Source organism: Leucopleurus acutus, assembly GCF_964270905.1.
Source record: "Leucopleurus acutus genome assembly, chromosome: 11".
Lineage (NCBI taxonomy): Eukaryota > Metazoa > Chordata > Mammalia > Artiodactyla > Delphinidae > Leucopleurus > Leucopleurus acutus.
This window is the reverse complement of record NC_139152.1, coordinates 39948662-39971186: the sequence shown is the minus strand read 5'-3', so window position 1 is coordinate 39971186 and position 22525 is coordinate 39948662. Positions and strand designations below refer to the sequence as shown.

At 39.5% G+C, this 22525-nt stretch overlaps 1 protein-coding gene across 1 annotated transcript; it reads left to right on the top strand.

The window, feature by feature from the left end:
- Positions 1-20820: 20820 nt before the first annotated feature.
- Positions 20821-21726, top strand: LOC309968717 (olfactory receptor 8S1-like; the record flags this gene model as incomplete). Its single annotated transcript, XM_082850117.1, is given in 3 exon segments — positions 20821-21031; positions 21034-21244; positions 21246-21726. Coding segments are annotated over 3 exon segments (903 nt in total).
- Between the last annotated feature and the right edge of the window lie 799 nt (positions 21727-22525).

The following is a 22525-nucleotide window of genomic DNA, read 5'->3' as shown; positions in this document are numbered from 1 at the left end:
CAAAAAATGAAAAATAGGACTGACATATGATTCAGCATCCTACTTCCGGCTATATATCCAAATGAGGTGAAATCAGTATATTGAAGAGATATCTGCATTACTGTGTTCATTGCAGCATTATTCACAATAGCCAAGACATGGAAACAACCTAAGTGTATGCCAGTGAATGACTGGATAAAGAAAATGAGGATAGCTGTACAATGGAATATTATTTGGCCATAGAAAGAAGGAAATCCTACCATCTGTGACAAAATGGATGGACCTAGAGGGCAGTATGGTAAGTGAAATAAGTCAGAAAGAAAGACAAATACTGTATGATCTCACTTATATGTAGAATCTTAAAAAGCTGGACTCTTAGAAATGGAGAGTAGATTGGTGGTTTCCAGGGGTTGGGGGAAATGAGGAGATGTTGGTCAAAGGGTACAAACTTCCAATTATAAGAAGAATAAGCTCTGGGGATCTAATGTACAGCATGATGACTAGTTAATCTAGTACAGTTAATACACTGTATTACATTCTTTAAATTTTCTGAGAGTAGATCTTAAATGTCCTCAACACACACACACACAAAATGGTAATTACATGAGGCGATGGATGTGTTAATCTTATTGTGGTAATTATTTCACAATATACATGTATATCAAATCATCCTGCTGTGTGCTTTAAACTCACACAATGTTGTTTGTCAATTATATAAAGCTAGAAAAAAGGCAAATGTTTATTGAACAAAGAGATGAATGAATATGAAAATGAAATAAAGTAAAATGCATGTGTGATAACTCTAATATCTGAGATCTCCAGTGGATCTGTTCTATGGTCTTTTATTTTCCATTTTTGGTCATTTGGTCCCATCTTAAGGAATACCTGACATTTTTTTTTTTTTTTTTTTTTTTGCGGTACATGGGCCTCTCACCGTTGTGGCCTCTCCCGTTGCGGAGCACAGGCTCCGGACGCGCAGGCCCAGCAGCCATGGCTCACGGGCCCAGGTGCTCCGCGGCACGTGGGATCCCCCCGGACCGGGGCACGAACCCGCGTCCCCTGCATCGGCAGGCGGACCCTCAACCACTGCGCCACCAGGGAAGCCCAACCTGACATTTTTAGAAGTGAAACTGAGACTCTGGCTGATGTCATCTCAGTCCAGAAAAGGATAACTTTTGCTTTGTGCAGGCATTTAGAGTCAAATCATCTTAATCCAATCTGGCATTGAGCTGTTTCCAAACTGTGTTTCCAAATTGTTGTAAGACTGTTCTATTTCTTGTTCAGCGTTACTCCTATGGTATAGTGCTTCTGTGACCTTCCATGGCTCTAGCTAAAGGGGTAATCACCACTTACCTCTTCTTGGTGGACCCTCAGCTCCAATTTCAAACTACAGTTGTATCTGCTTGGCTTCTCAGCCTCATAGACTCTACTTTCTGTTCAGCTTTTTACCCTTTTATCATGTGCTACATATGGCATTTACGTATCTCATGGGGAACATGGATGCAGAATGTTGGGCTCACCTTAAAACATTTTGCTTCTTTTGGGGATCTTGACCCAACAAATCCTGCCTGCCTTGGTAGCCCTGAATTTTAAGTTGTGTGTCCATATACCCATGAACTGCCCAAAGCTCAGCTAAGGTTCTCAGCCTCTTAGCTATCAGTTTCTGCCAGGCTTCTCAGTCTCTTGGCCAGGTACCACTTGCACATAGACAAAGGCCTTGAGGAGACAATTAATTCAGAATATCAAGCTCGTCTCAGTACTCTTCTCTTCCCTCTGAGGTCTTGTTCTCTGCTGACTCTTGACAACCTTGTTAGACTTTCCAATACTTTCAAACAAATACTTTTTGCATTTCATTTATCTTTTTCTAGTTCTCAAAAGGAATGTTGATAGGTAAAGCTGGCTCTACATGATCAGGAGTGAGGTGTCTACATTTATAACTCAGAAAACATGAGATTTCTAGAATGATGGCCTAACTTTGTAGGTAAAGCCTTGAATTCCCCCAAAATCTTAGTTTGGGCTGGATCAAATATTTCTCTGTCATTTCGCTCTCGGTTGCCTTTCTCTGGATGTTCCACTTTCACCTCTGTGATAACTTGGTAGTGAAGTGATTTAAAGAGAAATTCCTTTCATTTTTCAAATGATTGTCGGGGGAGGGAGAAAGAAAGGGGGTGAAATCTGGCTTGACAAGAGCTGGCAAACCACTGCCTGTCCACCTCTGCACCTTTCTCTTATGCCCAGAAAAATTACACGCATTGATAGTACTCCTAATATTCCTATTCCAGGTTTCTAAATCTTTCAACAAAGTCCTTTAGGAATATCGGGATCCGCACCATCCCCTATTCAGAGATGACATTTGATTGATTGCTTCTATTAATTTCTCTCATAAATATTCAACTCTCTGAGTATATATAGTTGAGGCTTGTTCAGCAAAAGACAGACAATGTCCTCAGACACTTGTTACAGCGGTGGCCGAGTACTACACAGTTGCTGTCAAAATACGTTTGTTGTTCAGTGGCTACTTGGATTCTCTGTCTTTTCTTGCATAATTGGGATATTTTAAACATTTTCTCTTAACGGGGCGACAACACATTCCCAACTTTCCAATTTCTGCCTTGAAAAACTGTTACCAAACACAGGTTTGTGTGCCTGATGCACAGTGAGGCCAAACAAACCAAAACGGCAGAGTCTGGAGCAGAGAAAGGTTGATTGCAGGGCCGTGCAGGGAGAATGGGTGACTCATGCCCCCCAAACCCCCGAACTCCCCAAAGGGTTTCAGCAAAGCATTTAAAAAAAATTTTATAATGAAACAGATTAAGTTGAAACATTACAGATTATATGAGCACTATTCTTTCTATGTCTTTTCTAGGTCTCCATGTGTATAGTTTCCTCTAAATATATATGCTTTACTCTTTGCAAATAGTATTTTACCTGAAAGGTGAGGAAAGTCTGAATTCATGTTTAATTCACAGAATTGCCTCAACTCAACAAATGTTTGGACTTAAGAAAATTACAGTTAGGTCTCCAGGCATCCTTTTTTTTTTTAACATCTTTATTGGAGTATAATAGCCTTACGTTGTAGTGTTAGTTTCTTCTGTATAACGAAGTGAATCAGCTATACGTATACATGTATCCCCGTATCCCCTCTCTCTTGCGTCTCCCTCCCACCCTCCCTATCCTTCTCGGTGGTCACAAAGCACTGAGCTGAGCTGATCTCCCTGTGCTATGCGGCTACTTCCCAGTAGCTATCTATTTTACATTTGGTAGTGTATATATGTCCATGCCACTCTCTCACTTTGTCACAGCTTACCCTTCCCCCTCCCCATATCCTCAAGTCCATTCTCTAGTAGGTCCGTGTCTTTATTCCCGTCTTACCCCTAGGTTCTTCATGACCTTTTTCCCCCTTAGATTCCATATATATGTGTTAGCATACGGTATTTGTTTTTCTCTTTCTGACTTACTTCACTCTGTATGACAGACTCTAGGTCCATCCACCTCACTACAAATATCTCAATTTCATTTCTTTTCATGGCTGAGTAATATTCCATTGTATATATGTGCCACATCTTCTTTATCCATTCATCCAATGATGGACACTTAGGTTGCTTCCATGTTCTGGTTATTGTAAATAGAGCTGCAATGAACATTTTGGTACATGACTCTTTTTGAATTATGGTTTTCTCAGGGTATATGCCCAGCAGTGGGATTGCTGGGTTGTATGGTAGTTCTACTTTTAGTTTTTTAGGAACCTCCATACTGTTCTCCATAGTGGCTGTATCAATTTATATTCCCACCAACAGTGCAAGAGTGTTCCCTTTTCTCCACACCCTCTCCAGCATTTATTGTTTCTAGATTTTTTTGATGATGGCCATTCTGACTGGTGTGAGATGATACCTCATTGTAGTTTTGATTTGCATTTCTCTAATGATTAATGATGTTGAGCATTCTTTCATGTGTTTGTTGGCAGTCTGTATATCTTCTTTGGAGAAATGTCTATTTAGGTCTTCTGCCCATTTGTGGATTGGGTTGTTTGTTTTTTTGTTGTTGAGCTGCATGAGCTGCTTATAAATTTTGGAGATTAATCCTTTGTCAGTTACTTCATTTGCAAATATTTTCTCCCATTCTGAGGGTTGTCTTTTGGTCTTGTTTATGGTTTCCTTTGCTGTGCAAAAGCTTTTAAATTTCATTAGGTCCCATTTGTTTATTTTTGTTTTTATTTCCATTTCCTTTTCTCTAGGAGGTGGGTCAAAAAGGATCTAAGGATCTAAGAGTTTGATAGTATCTGGCCTTACATTTAGGTCTTTAATCCATTTTGAGTTTATTTTTGTGTATGGTGTTAGGGAGTGTTCTAATTTCATACTTTTAAATGTACCTGTCCAGTTTTCCCAGCACCACTTATTGAAGAGGCTGTGTTTTCTCCACTGTATATTCTTGCCTCCTTTATCAAAGATAAGGTGACCATATGTGCGTGGGTTTATCTTTGGGCTTTCTATCCTGTTCCATTGATGTATATTTCTGTTTTTGTGCCAGTACCATACTGTCTTGATTACTGTAGCTTTGTAGTATAGTCTGAAGTCAGGGAGCCTGATTCCTCCAGCTCCATTTTTCATTCTCAAGATTGCTTTGGCTATTCGGGGTCTTTTGTGTTTCCATACAAATTGTGAAATTTTTTGTTCTAGTTCTGTGAAATATGCCAGTGGTAGTTTGATAGGGATTGCATTGAATCCGTAGATTGCTTTGGGTAGTAGAGTCATTTTCACAACGTTTATTCTTCCAATCCAAGAACATGGTATATCTCTCCATCTATTTGTATCATCTTTAATTTCTTTCATCAGTGTCTTATAATTTTCTGCATACAGGTCTTTTGTCTCCTTAGGTAGGTTTATTCCTCGATATTTTATTCTTTTTGTTGCAATGGTAAATGGGAGTGTTTTCTTAATTTCACTTTCAGATTTTTCATCATTAGTGTATAGGAATGCAAGAGATTTCTGTGCATTAATTTTGTATCCTGCTACTTTACCAAATTCATAGATTAGCTCTAGTAGTTTCCTGGTAGCATCTGTAGGATTCTCTATGTAGAGTATCATGTCATCTGCAAACAGTGACAGCTTTACTTCTTCTTTTCTGATTTGGATTCCTTTTATTTCGTTTTTTCTCTGATTGCTGTGGCTAAAACTTCCAAAACTATGTTGAATAATAGTGGTGAGAGTGGGCAACCTTGTCTCGTTCCTGATCTTAGTTGAAATGGTTTCAGTTTTTCACCATTGAGGACGATGTTGGCTCTGGGTTTGTCATATATGGCCTTTATTATGTTGAGGAAAATTGCCTCTATGCCTACTTTCTGCAGGGTTTTTATCATAAATGGGTGTTAAATTTTGTCGAAAGCTTTCTCTGCATCTATTGAGATGATCATATGGTTTTTCTCCTTCAGTTTGTTAATATGGTGTATCACGTTGATTGATTTGTGTATATTGAAGAATACTTGCATTCCTGGAATAAACCCCACTTGATCATGGTGTATGATCCTTTTAATGTGTTTTTGGATTCTGTTTGCTAGTATTTTGTTGAGGATTTTTGCATCCATATTCATCAGTGATATTGGCCTGTAGTTTTCTTTCTTTGTGACACCTTTGTCTGGTTTTGGTATCAGGGTGATGGTGTCCTCGCAGAATGAGTTTGGGAGTGTTCCTCCCTCTGCTATATTTTGGAAGAGTTTGAGAAGGATAGGTGTTAGCTCTTCTCTAAATGTTTGATAGAATTCTCCTGTGAAGCCATCTGGTCCTGGGCTTTTGTTTGTTGGAAGATTTTTTTTTTTTTTTTTTTGCGTTACGCGGGCCTCTCACTGTTGTGGCCTCTCCCGCTGCAGAGCACAGGCTCCGGACGCGCAGGCTCAGCGGCCATGGCTCACGGGCCCAGCCGCTCCGCGGCATGTGAGATCTTCCTGGACCGGGGCACGAACCCGCGTCCCCTGCATCGGCAGGCGGACTTCCAACCACTGCGCCACCAGGGAAGCCCTGTTGGAAGATTTTTAATCACAGTTTCAATTTCAGTGCTTGTGATTGGTCTGTTCATATTTTCTATTTCTTCCTGGTTCAGTCTTGGCACGTTGTGCTTTTCTAAGAATTTGTCCATTTCTTCCAGGTTGTCCATTTTATTGGCATAGAGTTGCTTGTAGTAATCTCTCATGATCCTTTGTATTTCTGCAGTGTCAGTTGTTACTTCTCCTTTTTCATTTCTAATTCTATTGATTTGAATATTCTCCCTTTTTTTCTTGATGAGTCTGGCTAATGGTGTATCAATTTGGTTTATCTTCTCAAAGAACCAGCTTTTAGTTTTTTGGTTTTTTTTTTTTCTGCGGTACGCGGGCCTCTCACTGTCATGGCCTCTCACTTTGCGGAGCACAGGCTCCGGACGCGCAGGCTCAGCGGCCATGGCTCACGGGCCCAGCTCCTCTGCGGCATGTGGGATCTTCCTGGACTGGGGCACGAACCCGTGTCCCCTGCACTGGCAGGCGGACTCTCAACCACTGCGCCACCAGGGAAGCCCTCAGCTTTTAGTTTTATTGATCTTTGCTATCATTTCCTTCATTTCTTTTTCATTTCTTTCTGATCTGATCTTTATGATTTCTTTCTTTCTGCTAACTTTGGGGTTTTTTTTGTTCTTCTTTCTCTAATTGCTTTAGGTGCAAGGTTAGGTTGTTTATTTGAGATGTTTCCTGTTTCTTAAGGTAGGATTGTATTGCTATCAACTTCCCTCTTAGAACTGCTTTTGCTGCATCCCATAGGTTTTGGGTCGTTGTGTCTCCATTGTCATTTGTTTCTAGAGGGCAGGTCCAGACTTTTCCCCCAACTCCCTCCCGGCTGGGTGTGGTGCACTAGCCCCCTTTAGGCTGTGTTCACGCACCCAACCCCAGTCTTCTCCCTGGGGTCTGACCTCTGAAGCTGGAGCCTCAGGTCCCAGCCCCCGCCCGCCCCGGCGGGTGAGCAGACAAGCCTCTAGGGCTGGTGAGTCCTGGTCGGCACCGATCCTCTGTGCAGGAATCCCTCTGCTTTGCCCTCTGCACCCCCGTTGCTGCGCTCTCCTCCGTGGTTCCAAAGCTTCCCCCCCCCGCCACCCCCTCACCCCCGTCTCTGCCAGTGAAGGGGCTTCCTAGTGTGTGGAAACCTTTCCTCCTTCACGGCTCCCTCCCACTGGTGCAGGTCCCGTCCCTATTCTTTTGTCTCTGTTTATTCTTTTTTCTTTTGCCCTACCCAGGTACATGGGGAGCTTCTTGCCTTTTGGGAGGTCTGAGGTCTTCTGCCAGCATTCAGTAGGTGTTCTGTAGGAGTTGTTCCATGTGTAGATGTATTTCTGATGTATCTGTGTGGAGGAAGGTGATCTCTGCGTCTTACTCTTCCGCCATCTTCCCCCTCTCCCCCCAGAAGCTCAGTATAATCCTTTTTATATATTGTTGAATTTGGTTTGGTGATATTTTGTTGAGGATTTTTGCATATATATTCATTAGGAATATTGGCTTGTAATTTTCTTTTTATATAGTGTCTTTGTCTACTTTTGGTATCAGAGTTATGGTGACCTCATAGAATGAAATTGGAAGTGTTCCCTCCTCTTTAATTTTTTGGAATAGTTTGAAAAGTGTAGGTATTAACTCTTCTTTATATGTTAGGTACAGTCCCCCTGTGAAGTCATGTGGGCTTGGTCTTTCGTTTGTTGGAATATTTTGGTTAGTGATTCAATTTCACTACTAGTGATTGTTCTGTTCTCATTATCTATTAATTCAGTCTTGGAAGATTGTATGTTTCTAGTAGTTTGGCCATTTCTTCTAGGTTGTCCAATTTGTTGGCATATAGTTCATAGTTTCTCTTATGATTGTTTGTGTCTCTGTGATATCAGTTGTTATTTCTCCTCTTTCATGTTCTATTTTGTTTATTTTGATTCTCTCTCTTTATTTCTTAATGAGCCTGGGTAAAGACATCAATTTTGTTTATCTTTTCAAAAAACCAGCTCTTGGTTTCATTGATCTTTTCTGTTGATTTGGGGGTCTCTATTTTATTTATTGCCTCTAATCTTTATTATTTCCCTCCTTCTTCTGACTTCGTTATTCTTTTCTAATTCCTTGAGATGATAAATTAGGTTGTTTGAAAATTTTCTTGAGGTACGCCTGTGTCACTATAAACTTCCCTCTTAAACCTGCTTTTGCAACATCCGATAGATTTGGGAACGTTGTGTTTTTATTTTCATTTGTCTCAAAGTATTTTACGATATTTTATTTGATTTCTTCATTGACCAAAATTTTTTTTTTTTTTACTAGTATGTTGTTTAGTCTCCACGTGTTTGTGTTTTTCCCATTTTTCTTCCTGTATTTGACTGTATTATAGTATCATACCTTGTGGTCGGAAAAGATGCTTGATATAACTTCTGTCCTCTTAAATTTGTTGAGACTTGTTTTGTGGCCTAGCATGTGCTCTCTTCTGGAGAACATTCAATGTGTAATTGAAGAGAATGTGTATTCTGCTGTTTTTGGATGTAATGTTAAATAGATATATTAAGTGCACCTGGTCTACTATGTCATTTAATTCCAGTGTTTCCTTATTGATTTTCTGTCTGAATGATATGTCCATTGATGTAAGTGGGGTGTTAAGTCTCCTAGTATTATTATATTAATGTTAATTTCTCTTAAAACTGCTCCATGTTGGAGACCACCATCACAGGAACACATGTCCCTGTGCACCCCTATCCCTTTACGTCTGTTAATATTTGCTTTATATATTTAGGTGCTCTGATATTAGGTGCATATATGTTTACAAGTGTTATATCCTCTTTTTGGATTGACCTGTTTATTATTATGTAATGCTTTCTTTGTATTCAATTATAGACTGTTTTAAAGTCCAATTTGTCTGATATAAGTATTGCTACCCCAGTTTTCTTGTTGTTTCCATTTGCATGAAATATCTTTTTCCATCCCCTCACTTTCAGTCTGTGTCTTTAGCTCTAAAGTGAGTCTCTTGTAAGAAGTATATAGATGGATCTTTTTTTTTATCCAATTAGCCACCCTGTGTCTTTCAATTGGAGTATTTAGTCCATTCACATTTAAAGTGATTATTAATTGATATGTATTTCTTACAATTTTGTTACTTGTTTTCTGTTTGTTTTTGTAGTTCTCCTCTGTTCCTATTTTCTTCTTTTAATTTTTTCTCTTATGCTTTGATGATTTTCTTTAGTGATATTCTTATACTCCTTTCTCTCTGTTTTTTGTGTAACTGTCGTAGGTTTTTGATTTGTGGTTACCATGGGGTTCATATATGTTGACCTATAACTATATGTGCTTGTTTTAAACTGATTGTCATTTAAGTTCAAACACATTCTAACAGCTCTACATTTTTTACTCTCCCTATCACATTTTGTGTTTTTGATGTCATATTTTATATCTTCATATCTACCCCTCAACTATGTATTGTAGCTATAGCTGATTTTACAATTTTTGTCTTTGAACCCTGTACTAGCTTATTTAAGTGGTTGATCCACAGCCTTTACTATATAGTTGCCTTTACCTGTGGAATTTTTCCCTTCCTATAATTTCTTATTTCTTATTGTAACCTTTTATTTTTCACTTAAAGAAGACCCTTTAACACTTCTTGTAAGGTCCATTTAGAATTGATGAACTCTTTTAGTTTTTTCATGTCTAAGAAGCTCTTTATCTGTCCTTCAGTTTTGAGTGTTAACCTTGTGGCGGAGTATCCTAGGTTCCAGGTTTTTACCTTTCAACACTTTAAATATATCATGCCACTCCCTTCTGTTCTTCAAAGTTTCTGGAAAAAATCAGCTGATAGCCTTATGAAGGTTCCCTTGTACGTGATTCTTTCTTTTTCTCCTCCTGCCTTTAGAATTCTCTCTTTATCTTTTAACGTTTGCCATTTTAATTATGATATGTCTTGGTGTGGGTCTGTTTGGGTTCATCTTGTTTGAGATCCTCTGTAATTCCCGTACCTGGATATTTGTTTCCTTCTTCAGGTTCAGTAAGTGTTCAGTCATAATTTCATCAAATACATTTTCTACCTTTTTATCTCTTCTCCTTTGGGACCCCTATAACTTGAATGTTAGTATACTTGATGTTGTCCCAGAGGTCCCTTCAACTATTCTCATTTAAAAAAATTTTTCTTTTTGCTCTTCTGATCCAGTGATTTTCATTATTCCGTCTTTCAGATTGCTATGTGTTCTTCTGTATCACCTAAGCTGCTAATTCCCGCTAGTGTATTTTTTATCTCAGGTATTGAGTTCTTCAGCTCTAACTGGGTCTTTTTTTATATTTTCCAGTTCTTTATTAAAATTCTCACTGTGTTCACCTGTTCTTTTACCCAGTTCAGTTAGCATTCTTTTTGCTATTGCTCTGAACTGCTTATCAGGTAAATTATCTGTTTCATTAGGTTTTTTTCTGGAGTTTTTTCTTGTTCATTTGAAACATATTCCTCTTTTTTCTCATTTTGTCTAACTTTCTCTGTCTCTATGAAGTTAGGTGAAACGGTTACTTATCCTGGTCTTGAGGGTGTGTCCTTGTGTTAGACCGTCCTTATACAGTCTGCATGTGCCCGGTAGCTTTGGTGGGAGTGCTGGATCTGAAATCAGCACATTTCATATCTTCCCGTGGGTGGCTGACAGCCACCTGCTTAGTGGGAGGTAGGGCTCGAGTTGGAGGGACCAGAGCCAGGTGCAAGATAGGGCTTCTCCTGTGCTCAGTGACTGTCACCGCCCTATCAGGGGTAAAGGCAGGGCCCAAGGGGCTGGAGCAGACACTCTGAGGTACTTGGGTTTCTCCTGGGTGTAATGGCAGTCTCTACCTATGTTTGGGGCATGGCCAGTGCCTGAGAGCTTGGGGCTGAGTTACTTCTGTGCTGGTTTCACTACCTACCCCCTTGCCCCAGTGTGCACACATTAGTCAGAGGCTGGATAGGAGCTGGAGGGGGTGATGCCACAACACTGAGCTGGGCCTGCCCTCTCCCAAGTATGCACAGGGACATGTGTTCCTGTGATGGTGGTCTCCAACATGGAGCTAGCTTCACTCCTTCCATATTGTGTGCAAGGATGCACGAGCTGGTGATGGTTGCCTCTGTCCTGGTCAGACGCAGGGCCATGGTCTGGGCTGGCTCTGTTCCCTCGCAGTGTGCACAGTCTTGTTGGCAATAGCAGGCTCCCCTTTAGTGGGGAGTAGTGCCGGAGCAAGAGTGGCTGGAGTAGTAGCCCAGTGTGGGCTGGGGTGCATGCTGGGTGGTCTTGGCAAGCTGGCCAGAGCCCCAGGCAGTTTTCAATTTGCTGCCTCCATGCTGTGACCAGAAATAAACACTCTTAAAGAGTGTGTGCACTCTTTAAGAGCAGAGTCTTGGTTTCTTACAGCCCTCTGGTAAACCCCATTGGTTTTCAAACCAGCTAAGGGGGCTTGTCTTCCTGGTCAGACCCCAGGGCTGGGGTGTCTGATATGTGGCTCAAACCCCTCTCTTCCCAGGGAGGATCTCCTAGCCTGTGATATCCCCCTTCTCTTTTTGTCCCCCATGGTGGTTGTGGTTCCTGACCAGATCACTTCTCTTTTCTTCTTACTAGACTCCATGTGGAAATTTCTTTACAGCCCTTGTTTTAGAAGAGCTGTTTTGCTAGTTCCCAAGTTGATTTTAGTGAGAGTTGCTCTATATGGAGTTGTAGTTTTGGTTTGTTCATGAGGGGAGGTGAGCCCAGTCCTTATATGCCACCATCTTGTTCCCCTCCCAACTCCACATTTTCATGTTACTCAAGGCTTTTCTTCAACCTCTGCCCCTATACCTGGGAGTCCTGAAAGAAAAATCTGGTTAATTCTCTGTTTGTGTGCCTGTCCCAAATTTCTATTCTTCTCATGTCTCTCCGAGATCTGTAACAACTCTCTTTTTATCCCAGGCCATGGCTTCTGTGACATTTATTGTCAAACCCGTGACTTGAAAAATAAACTTCCAATAATCAGAACTTGTCATTTTGGAATTTTACCACAAGGAGGCAGTGGTGTCCTAGCCATTAGGTCTGAACCAGCTGGCATATTTACTGTTATGCCGCCCCAGATTTATAACCTTGAGTTTTGCGTATTTCATTTATATATATAAAAAAGTAAATCTCTGTTACAATGGTTACTCAAACACTATTTTAAAAATATGATATTTGGAATCAATGTTAAAAAGCAGTAATTTAAATGATTAAAAAGGCAGTATTTTTCTCTTAACTTATTCTAGCATCATATGTTATCTCAATAGTGCCGAAAGGCACTCGATAAAATTCAGCACTTGTTCATTATAAAGGTCTTTGCAAACGGGGAATAGTAGGGATCTTTCTTAATGTGATACAGTAATTACAAAGCCTACAGTAAACTTTTGCTTAAACAATACATTTTAGAAATTTGTCTTCAATTAAGATAAGACAAGGATGGCCACTATCACTTATAAAATTTAATATTGTATTGAAATTCCCAATATAAGGAAATGAAAGAAATTAAAATTTAAGAATTGGAAAGAAAAAAAAAGGTTAGTTATTTGAAGATGATGTGCTTTTCTACATAGAAAATACTATAGAATCTACAGATAAACCCAAACATATCCAGATTCATCACATGTGCTCTAATCTTCTGAAAAATAAATAGAATGTGGTATACCTATACATTAGAACACTATCTAGCAATTAAATGAATGAACTATCTCTACATATCAACCTGGATAAATTTCTAAAACATGCTGACAAAATAAAAACTAATTTCAAAATGTTTCATGTAGTGGGAGACATTTATGTAGAGTTTAAAAAACGGACACGTGTAGTAAAAAAATATAAAAGCATGCATGAAGAAGTGTATTAGTTTCCTATTGCTGTTGTGAAAAATTACCAAAAATTTAGCAAGTTAAAGCAATGCCTATTTATTATCTCAAGGTTCTGTAGCTCAGAAGTCCAAGTACAGCATGCTCAACTGGGTCCTCTGCTTAGAGTCTCAGCAGGTGGAAATCAAGGTGTCAGCAGGGCTACATTCTGGGGCCCTGGAGCTTCCGGTGATGAATCCACTTCCAGGCTCAGATTGATGGCTGAATTCAGTTTCTTGACATTGTAGGACTAATAAGGTCCCTGTTTCTTTGCTGGCTCTCAGCTGGGGGCTCGGCTCTTCTTCTAGAGGCTGGTTGCATTACTTCTCATGCTTTCTATGTATTCCTCCCCAAGAGATGATGAGCCAGGTCTTCTCATGCTTCCACTCCTCTTTGACTTCCATTTCTACCTCAGCTTTCTCATGCCAGTGAGAGAAAGTTCTCTGCTTTTAAGGGCTCGTATTATTAGATTGGGCTCACCTGGATAATCCAAGATAATCTCCTTATTTTAAAGTCTGTACAAAGTCCCTTTTGCCATGTAAGGTAACACATTTACAGGTTCCAGAGATTAGAGAATGAACATCTTTGGGGGGCCGTCCTGTCTACCACAGGAGGCTACTTTCTGACTTTAGGATGGTGGTTATCTATGGGTAGGGAGGAAGGGATTGGGAAATGGTATACAAAGAAGACTTCAGATCTATAGTGTCCTATTTTTGAAAAATAATCTGAAGTAAATATGGTAAAAGTTAAGATTTGTTAAGTATGCATGGTGTGTACTGGATGTTATTTATGTTTCTCTAGTCATTATGTATATTTGAAATGTTACCTAATAAAAACACTTTTTAAAATAAATGAAAACAAAAAACATTAAAAATATTGAAAATGGTGTTTTATGCATCTCGGTGTTTTAGAACAAATTTATTCTTGTGTCGGAGATCATAAATAAACCATAGAGAAGCTTTAGAAGAGTGGTTGGTGCAGAAATGGTTGCCAGGTAATACCATTATTACTTCAGTACATTTGGGTGTGAGAAAATGCAAGAATTAAGTCAGATGCTGTAAGAGTATGTGGGACTAGGAAAGTAGTTTTAGAAAATAATATGTGCTATGAAAACACACACAAATAGAGAAGATAGTTTGAATGTGCTAACTGCTAAATGTAAAAGACAAATGGAGAGGAAAAATTGAATACCAGCTAGAAAAATAGCAAGTTTGAGGGAGCTTGGTCCCAGAGGAAGCAGAATGGAAAAATATCTAAAGCATAGGTGGAGGCATTTGTCTTGGATTGAGAAGGACATCTCCTCTACTGTATTAGCTCAGTACATATTTTTCATAGCAAAATGCCATAGTCTGAGTGGTGGAGATTGAGAGAGAGCAAGCTCTCCTGTGTCTTTTCTTGTAAGGACACTAATCCCATGATGAGGGTCCCACCCTAATGACCTCATCTAAACCTAATTATCTCCTGAAGGCCACATCTCCAAATATCATCACATTGGGGCTTAGGACTGCACCATGTGAATTTTGTGGGACACCATTCAGACCATAGCATCTATCAAATTGAAGGAGGGAGTAAAAATAGTTCTATACAGAAGTATGTAGTCACAGATAGGAAGATAGGTAAACATGTTCTTACATATTGGATACCAAAAAATGCATTCAATGAAGTATCCAAGCTCTTAATCTATAACAAAAAAGGAAAGACAAATAGAAAGGTAAGGGTATCAGTGAGAATTCTAGCATACTACAGTAAAGACGTTCAGAATTAGGAAGGAAAGAAACATGCCATTTGGGAGGGGACACCATGGCTTGCCTATTTTATTATTTTGCTTTTTTACTTACTAACGTCTCTCATTTTATTTAGATACCCAATAGTAGGGGGTACTTTGTTATTGTCTAAACCATTCATGAAATTCCACTCTCCTTTCCCAGATAATCAGCTTCCCAGTCTTCCTTGCAGCTAAGGGTATTCATGTGACACAGTATTAGCCAATGAGTCTGAGGGGCACCCTCTAGAGGAATAATCTTTGCACTCCTCTCTGACTTGAGGACACAGGGAGGGAGAAGGGTAAGCTGGGACGAAGTGAGAGAGTGGCATGGACATATGTGCACTACCCAACATAAAACAGATAGTTAGTGGGAAGCAGCCACATAGCACAGGGAGATCAGCTCGGTGCTTTGTGACCACCTAGAAGGGTGGGATAGGGAGGGTGGGAGGGAGACGCAAGAGGGAGGGGATATGGGGATATATGTATATGTATAGCTGATTCACTTTGTTATAAAGCAGAAACTAACACACCATTGTAAAGGAATTATACTCCAATAAAGATGTTAAAAAAAAAAACTTACACCGTTAAAAAAAAAAAAAGAATGTGATGCTAGGAGCTACAGAACCTGTAGTGAGACTATGAGAGAAAGGGAAAAATATCATAGTCACATTGAAGCAATAACTTTACTTATCATGGAAATGCTGAATAAAACCCCAAATCTCATTACCGCCCCCCCATTCCCAGATTTCTCAAGTAAAAATAAACATTCTTATGGAATGGACTATGGCTATTTAAGTTTTCTCTTATTTTCATCCAAATGCATCCTAACTGATACGCAATGCTAAGATAGAGGAAGAAACCCATCTTGGAAAAAAAATAAACTAAGAAGCTTCAAATTCTTTGCATATACTTCTTTTGATAGAAATATGTAATAAGAACCTCCATTGCTTTTAAAAAGGTGGGGGAGCAAAGAAAGGATGATAAAAATTGAGACTAGAGAAAAAGCAGACAGAAGAGTAAAGCATTATAAAATATGTAAATTAGCAATAGCAAATAATAATAATAGAATAGGAATGGACTAAAATGATCAGGGACTTCCACTTCGGGTAACTACTCACTAGATCACTTGGACCAACACACATTTAAAAAATTTTTAAAAAGCTGAACAGCATGTTTTTAACATCTGCTCTAAAGATATTTGAAAGCTAAGGAGGCAGTGAGTAATTATGGAGCTGTCATCCCGAAGAAGAAGAAAACCCAGAGAAGCAAGCTTTGCATTTAGGGATCTCTTTTTCCTGTAAGGGCATCTTGAAGAGGTGGTTGAAAATGTGAAAAGTTACTTTGACAGTTTCCTAAAGTTAGTGGGGAAAATGGAATTCAGGGACCACAAGGGTGGGTTGGAACCTTAAAGGACGATACCCTGAAGTAAAGGTGGATTGGAAGCAGAGAAGCTTTGTGTGGGTTGGAGCCCAGCTTCATTTCAGTCCCCAAATTACATGAGGGTCATCCAGTATTGCTGATGCCCATGGTTGTCTGACAGAAGCAAGTAAAAATTTTCTCTGGAGGAAGAGAATATAATTCAGAGCCTTAAGTTATCTCCATAATTTTTCATAATAATATCCTATTCTCAATAGGAAAAATTTAACAAGAATATGGGGAGACAGAAACTAGAGACAGTGGAAGCAGATCCAGATGCTTAACTTTAAAATAAATATTTATAGAGATTAAAGAAAAGATAGAGAATTTTGGCATAATATTTCTGGAAACTATAAATTAATCTTAGTGAAAATCTTGAGAAAGAAAAACTCAATGGCTGAATAAGATCTTAATGGATAAGTTTAAAGGAACTTAGTGTTGAGGAGTGTACTAATAACTTATAGGATAGGCAAGAAGAAAATATATACAGTAAGGCACAGAAAGAATAAAGAAAAGAGTATGAGATACATAATGCATAGATACAGAAGGATAACATACATTTACATGGAGTTCTAAAGAAGAGGGAGAATTAGGCAATACCTAAGAAAATAGGGCAATAGGTAAGACAACGAATGAAAATATTCCAAACTGAAAAATTATATCAACTATAAATGCTAGGAATTCTATAAATATACCCCAAGTATGATAAATTAAAAGAAAGTCACACTTTGTCCCATCATAATAAAATTACTGAAAATCAAAACAGAAAATATTAAGAGTGGCAAGAGGGAAAGGAAAGACAAATTAGCTCCAAAGAAGTACAATTAGACCAACAACTGACTTCTCAAGAGAAACATTAGACTAACAAGAAGACAGAAGACAATGAGGTAGTATCTAAAAAGTACTGGATTAAAAAAAAAAACAGCCCTCCCCCATTAGGATTCTGTGCCCAGTAAAACATCCTTTAAGAATGAAGGTGAAATAAATACATCACCTAGAAGACTTGCACTAAAGCGAAAATTAAAAGGAGTTCTTCAAGGAGAAGGAAAATGCCCACAGATGGAAGTTCTTATTTTCTTCTGGCTTATCTTCTGAATCACCTCTTCAGCTTTGTCTAATTTGTGTTAAACTTATCCATTGAAATCTATTTTCAGGTATTGAACTTTCAATTCTAGGTATAGAAAAAATTGAGCAAAAAAAAAAAAAAAAGTCAAACATGTAGGTAAATTTAAATGACCATTGATCATATAGTAGTGATAATGTCATGTATAATAATTATGTCTTTAATGTGTATCATGATAAAACACTTGACAACATTAGCAAAACAATCTAAAGGTAAGCTATGAGTCACTTAGCTTCAATGGTAATTCCCAGCGGGACCACCCAGTAACTGTTTTTAGCTAATAAGTCCAAAGTATACTTCAGGCTGAGCTTTCCAGCAATCAGGAAGGACCTAGATGCCGCCTGGGCTTTCAGGTTACACCTTGCCATCCTATTGGCTACCTTAACACACAGGGCCTTCTGGTAGACCTGAGCCTCCTTTGTTAGGATGCTGCTCGTAGCAGTGTATCAACGGTAATAGAGATATGTAAAGAAATGATTGTGCAGTTATGCTAGGGGAAGTATGAAAGCGGTTGCTTTATTCCTTGTTAGGAATTTGAAGTTCTCAGTTTTCCTTTTCTTTGTCATTTTATGGAGTCATAAAGGATAAGACCAAAATGCTACCAAAGTTCAGAAGAGTTTTCTGAAGTCTTTATTTGCAGGGGCTTTTAAGGACTGAGCTTATACATTTGTCTTTATGCACAAAATGTCTAATAGAAAAATCAATGTCAGTTTACACGATGGGACAGTTGTGGTGCATTTTCTATCTTGTGAATTTCTCCTGCACTCAGAGGCATGCCCACCAGCTTAGAAAACCAGGATGTATTCTGCACCAGGAACAGAGAAACTTGGTAATGTTTTCCTTCTGTTTTCTGATGTTGTTTTCCTGTTCTTGTGCTCCCCGTTTCCCCTCAGTTCCCGCCACTTCTTACCCTTCCCTCATCAGGCCCCTCCTTTCTCCTGCAGTTCTATCATCTTACCTTTGTTCCCCTGGGCTGAGGTAGTGCCCCCCTCAAGTCTCTCTGACATGGTATTCATTTCTGTTACCTAGACTATTGGTCTGTTCCTCAAAATTACTTCTTGTCTTCCTTTGGGAAAATTAAACACTTGGGTTAGAGGTGAAGAAAAGAGAATCTAATGATTCTTCAGCACCTCAGTGGTCTTCAGCACCACTCTTCAGTTAGTAAGTTAAGTCCTCACAACATTCCAAGCTAATTATTTTTAGCTTTCATTTCACACATGGGACAATTAAGACAGGAGTTTCCCTATGTCTTACTATACTCCTTGTTTCTAATGGTGAAAGCCCACATTATACCAGAAACCTGGAAGCTTGGGGAGGCTAATACCTGAGAACTGTCTATAAAAGGGGGGAGGAGATCAGGAAAATGATAGACTTTGGGCAACTCATGACTCAAAAATAACCCTCTCCAAGCCCTCCAAATATATAGGGTCCAGAAACGAATTGTACCTTTAATTATAGGTATTCCCTATAATTAGATACTCATAGGTATGTGGAAGTTGAGGGCACGAGACACTGCATTGGGGCAAACCTCTCCTGTTGGCAGAATTTTTCTCCTGTGCCCTTCCCACAACTGGTTTCATGCAAGCTCAAGATGTCTAAATCCGTTACTGGTTCCTAATCAGATCTGTTCTCTACTAGTAGTAAAGCTCTAGACTATTCTCTTTCTGAGTTTTCTCCATTCACTTACTCATTCACTCATTTGTGCATTTATTTTAATTGTTAAGTAACATTTTTGAGCAACCCCTTGGGCCAGTCACAATGCTAGGTACTTTTGTATGTCCCATTCTAAAATGGACTCCTCTCAGGCCGTCTTTCTTTGGAAGTGATCTAGTCGGCTAACTCCACCTAATTATGACAACAACTGAAAACTTATAGTGGTAGCATTCTCAGAGCTGTTTCCATTCTCAATTTGGAATCTGAAGCATCGATTCTGAATAAATGAAGTATCAAGGACAGTGAAATTGCAGCACCAGGCAAAAAAAAAATAAGTGATTTTATTTATTTCTTTGACTGCTTCAAGTAACTCTAACACAGTACACCTCTACCTGAGGAAGTATGGTTCCTGATAGTGTACAGTTTCTAGGTTTGTCCTTCATGAAAATGCCCTGTGCAAGATTTTCACTCTTTGGCTTTTATTTATAGGAGAATAAGTTTCCCCAGAGTTTAAGGAATTTCTAGTGCTAGTTAGTAGGGCTCCATTTAGAGATGAGTAAAATGGAGGGGACCTTTCTTTTTGTTGGCCTCCAAAATTACAATGGGTGCTTCTCTGTATTTCATGACTTGATTTTCCTGTGTCTTCTGCCAATGATGTGATATTCTCAGGATGAATCCAGGTTGCCGTAGCTAGAGCTACAGTGGTGAGTAAAAGAAAAAAAAGTAATAATAATAGAAAATTATTATAATCCCCACATGAGAGGAAGAATTGAGGTTTTTAGAAATAATATATACAACTTACCCTTTTATTTTCCTCCTTTAGAAATCAAGGAAGAGGTCTATATCCAACAGGAATTTTCAAACTCCATCTTAACTCTGAATTCTCACACCGACATTCAAATTTAGTCATCTTCTGGATCACTGGATTTGAGAAAGTTTTTGTTTAATTCTGTGCTAGATATTGCTCAGCTAGGTGAGAAATACAGGTAACGTGAACTTGGTTTCTAAGACAGCTCTAATTCTGGGTGTCGTTTGGATATACATGGGAGAGAAATCCTATTGGGCGGTGGGTCTCGCAGTGTGAGCACAAAAGATAGAGCAGGTCAGGAAGGGTCGAGATGGTGGAGTCAGTAGTGTTGAAGCGTTATCCTGAATCTCTGGATGTAATTTGGATTGTCAGTTTAGAGTAGAGAAAAAGAAGGCCAAACTTTAGAAAGTTAGTGGGTAGTCTATACTTGCAAATGGCATGAAGGCACAGACAAGAGCTGAATCTGAATAGATTACCCAAGCTGGGCATGGAGATTATGAGCAGAGTATGTTCTCATATGGGTCAGCAGTTTCTTGTGATCAATTATATAACATCTAGGATATCTCTTCTACTTTCTCTCTAATTAATTCCCTTTTTTCCTCACTCTGCAAATCTCCAGCCACTACCCCTCTTCACTTTCCGTTAATGACCCTATTTAAATATTTAGTGAAAAAATAGAAGCCATTAGCTGAGAACTGCTTCCTTCCTAACATCAAATCTATGGACTTCATGCATGTTTGATGAAGTAAACCCTCTCCTGCCTTTGGCCATGCTCTGCTTCTGCTCTGAGACCCAACTGCTCTCAGAGACACCATTTCTGCAATTTTCTCTTAAATTTCCTCCTGCAATTTCTCCCTCTCTACTAGTTTATTATCAACAGTTTATAAATATCCTCCAGTCACTTTAATAATAAAACAACAAAAAATAAACTCTAAGACATCAAAGAAAGAACAGTAAAGGTGGAGAGGGAGTTGATCTAGTGTTGGGATCCCACAGAAAAGATTATTGCAGGTTTCGGTAAATCTAGAGACTTAGGGAAGTTTATCATTTCAGAACGTACATTTTTTTTTAACAACTTTATTGGAGTATAATTGCTGAATGTACATTTTTGAGTAGGCATGAAACTTCGTGAATGGAGCGGGTTAAAACACTTGGGTATTTGTTAGGCATCAGAAGAGACTTCACCTGATTTTTTTCTTGCATTCCAAAGAAAGTACTGAAGGCAATGAGAAACCACAGTGTTGTCTCTGAGTTCATCGTCCTCGGGCTGTCTGCTGACCCCCAGATCCAGGCTCTGCTCTTTGTGCTGTTCTTTGTTATTTATATCCTGACCCTTATGGGGAACCTGATGCTGCTGCTGGTGGTAAGGGTGGATTCCCAGCACCACAACCCCATGTACTTTTTCCTGGGACAATTGTCCTTCCTAGATCTCTGCCACTCTCTGTCACTGTGCCCAAGCTGTTGGAGAACCTCCTGTCTGAGAAGAAAACCATCTCATTCGAGGGCTGCATGGCTCAGGTCTTCTTTGTGTTTGCCACTGGAGGCACTGAATCCTGCCTACTTGCTGTCATGGCCTATGACCGCTATGTTGCCATCAGTCCTCCTCTGCTGTACGGCCAGATGATGAACAGAAAGCTGTGTGTGGGGCTCATGGGGCTTGGCTTTCACGGATGCTCTCATCAATATCCTTGTAGCTCTCAATTTAGACTTCTGTGAGGCTCAAAATATTCACCACTTCGGCTGTGAGCTGCCCTCTCTCTACCCTTTGTCTTGTTCCGATGTGTCTGCAAGCTTTACTGCCTTGCTCTGCTCCAGCCTCCTGCATTTCTTTGGAAATTTCCTCTTGATATTTGTCTCCTATGTTTGCATTTTTTTCACCATCCTGAGCATCAGCTCAACTGAAGGCAGAAGCAAGGCCTTCTCCACCTGTTCCTCCCACCTCACGGCAGTGAGCTTCTTTTATGGCTCAGGTTTACTCCGCTATCTCATGCCAAATTCAGGATCCACTCAAGAGTTCATCTGCTCCTTGCAGTATAGTGTGATCACCCCCATGCTGAATCCTCTCTCCTACAGCCTGAAGAACAAGGAGGTGAAGGCAGCTGTGAGAAAAATGTTGAGAAAATGTTCCTAGTGTTTCAAATCATAGATTAAAAAATCAGAATGATGAGGAAATTGGGTAGAATTGCCATAAATAGTGCCTGCATATTAAGGAGAATTCTCTGATATAAGGATCTGCACGATGCCATACCTCTTTTCTTGAAAATACTTAAGAAAAGTTGAAGTTAGTTTCTGGAATGATACCAGTTCAGTCCTAATCAGAGGAAGGTGGATAGATAAACATTTTGTCTAGCAATTTTTCTTGCAAAAATATTTAATTTATTACACACAATATGGCAGACATTGTCTGCTTAGGCTATCTTTACCACTCTTCCAGTAACTAAACTCCGTGTGTTCAATGTGGTCCCAGAGAGACTGTTAATCACAGTGTCCCCAAATCCTCCCCCCTCCCCTTCTCATTATTCACTCATTCTTCCTGGCACAGTGGCTGATACAGGAGTGAGCACATGGTCAATGCTGGACCATTCACTCTCTTAGGATATTTGAAATTGTTTATTTGACCTACACGTGTCCAATAGAGACTACAAATAAAACATTTGTTTATCATGCTTCAAACCATTTACATAGTGACCCACCATCTCCAGCTGTGAGGGGCCCCCATAACAAGAGAAGATTCCCTGGCTTGTACACACTGCTGGACAAATAGCTCTGCCACTGAGCTCTAGTGGTGCTGCAGAAAAGGCAGAATGTGAGCAAATCAACAACAGAGCAAGTACTGTACAGGGCCTTTGATAAACACCAGGAAGAAACCAAAGGGCTTTTCAACAAAGGCCCTTTAGATCATGAAACACAATTAGAGCACTAGAGAGAAG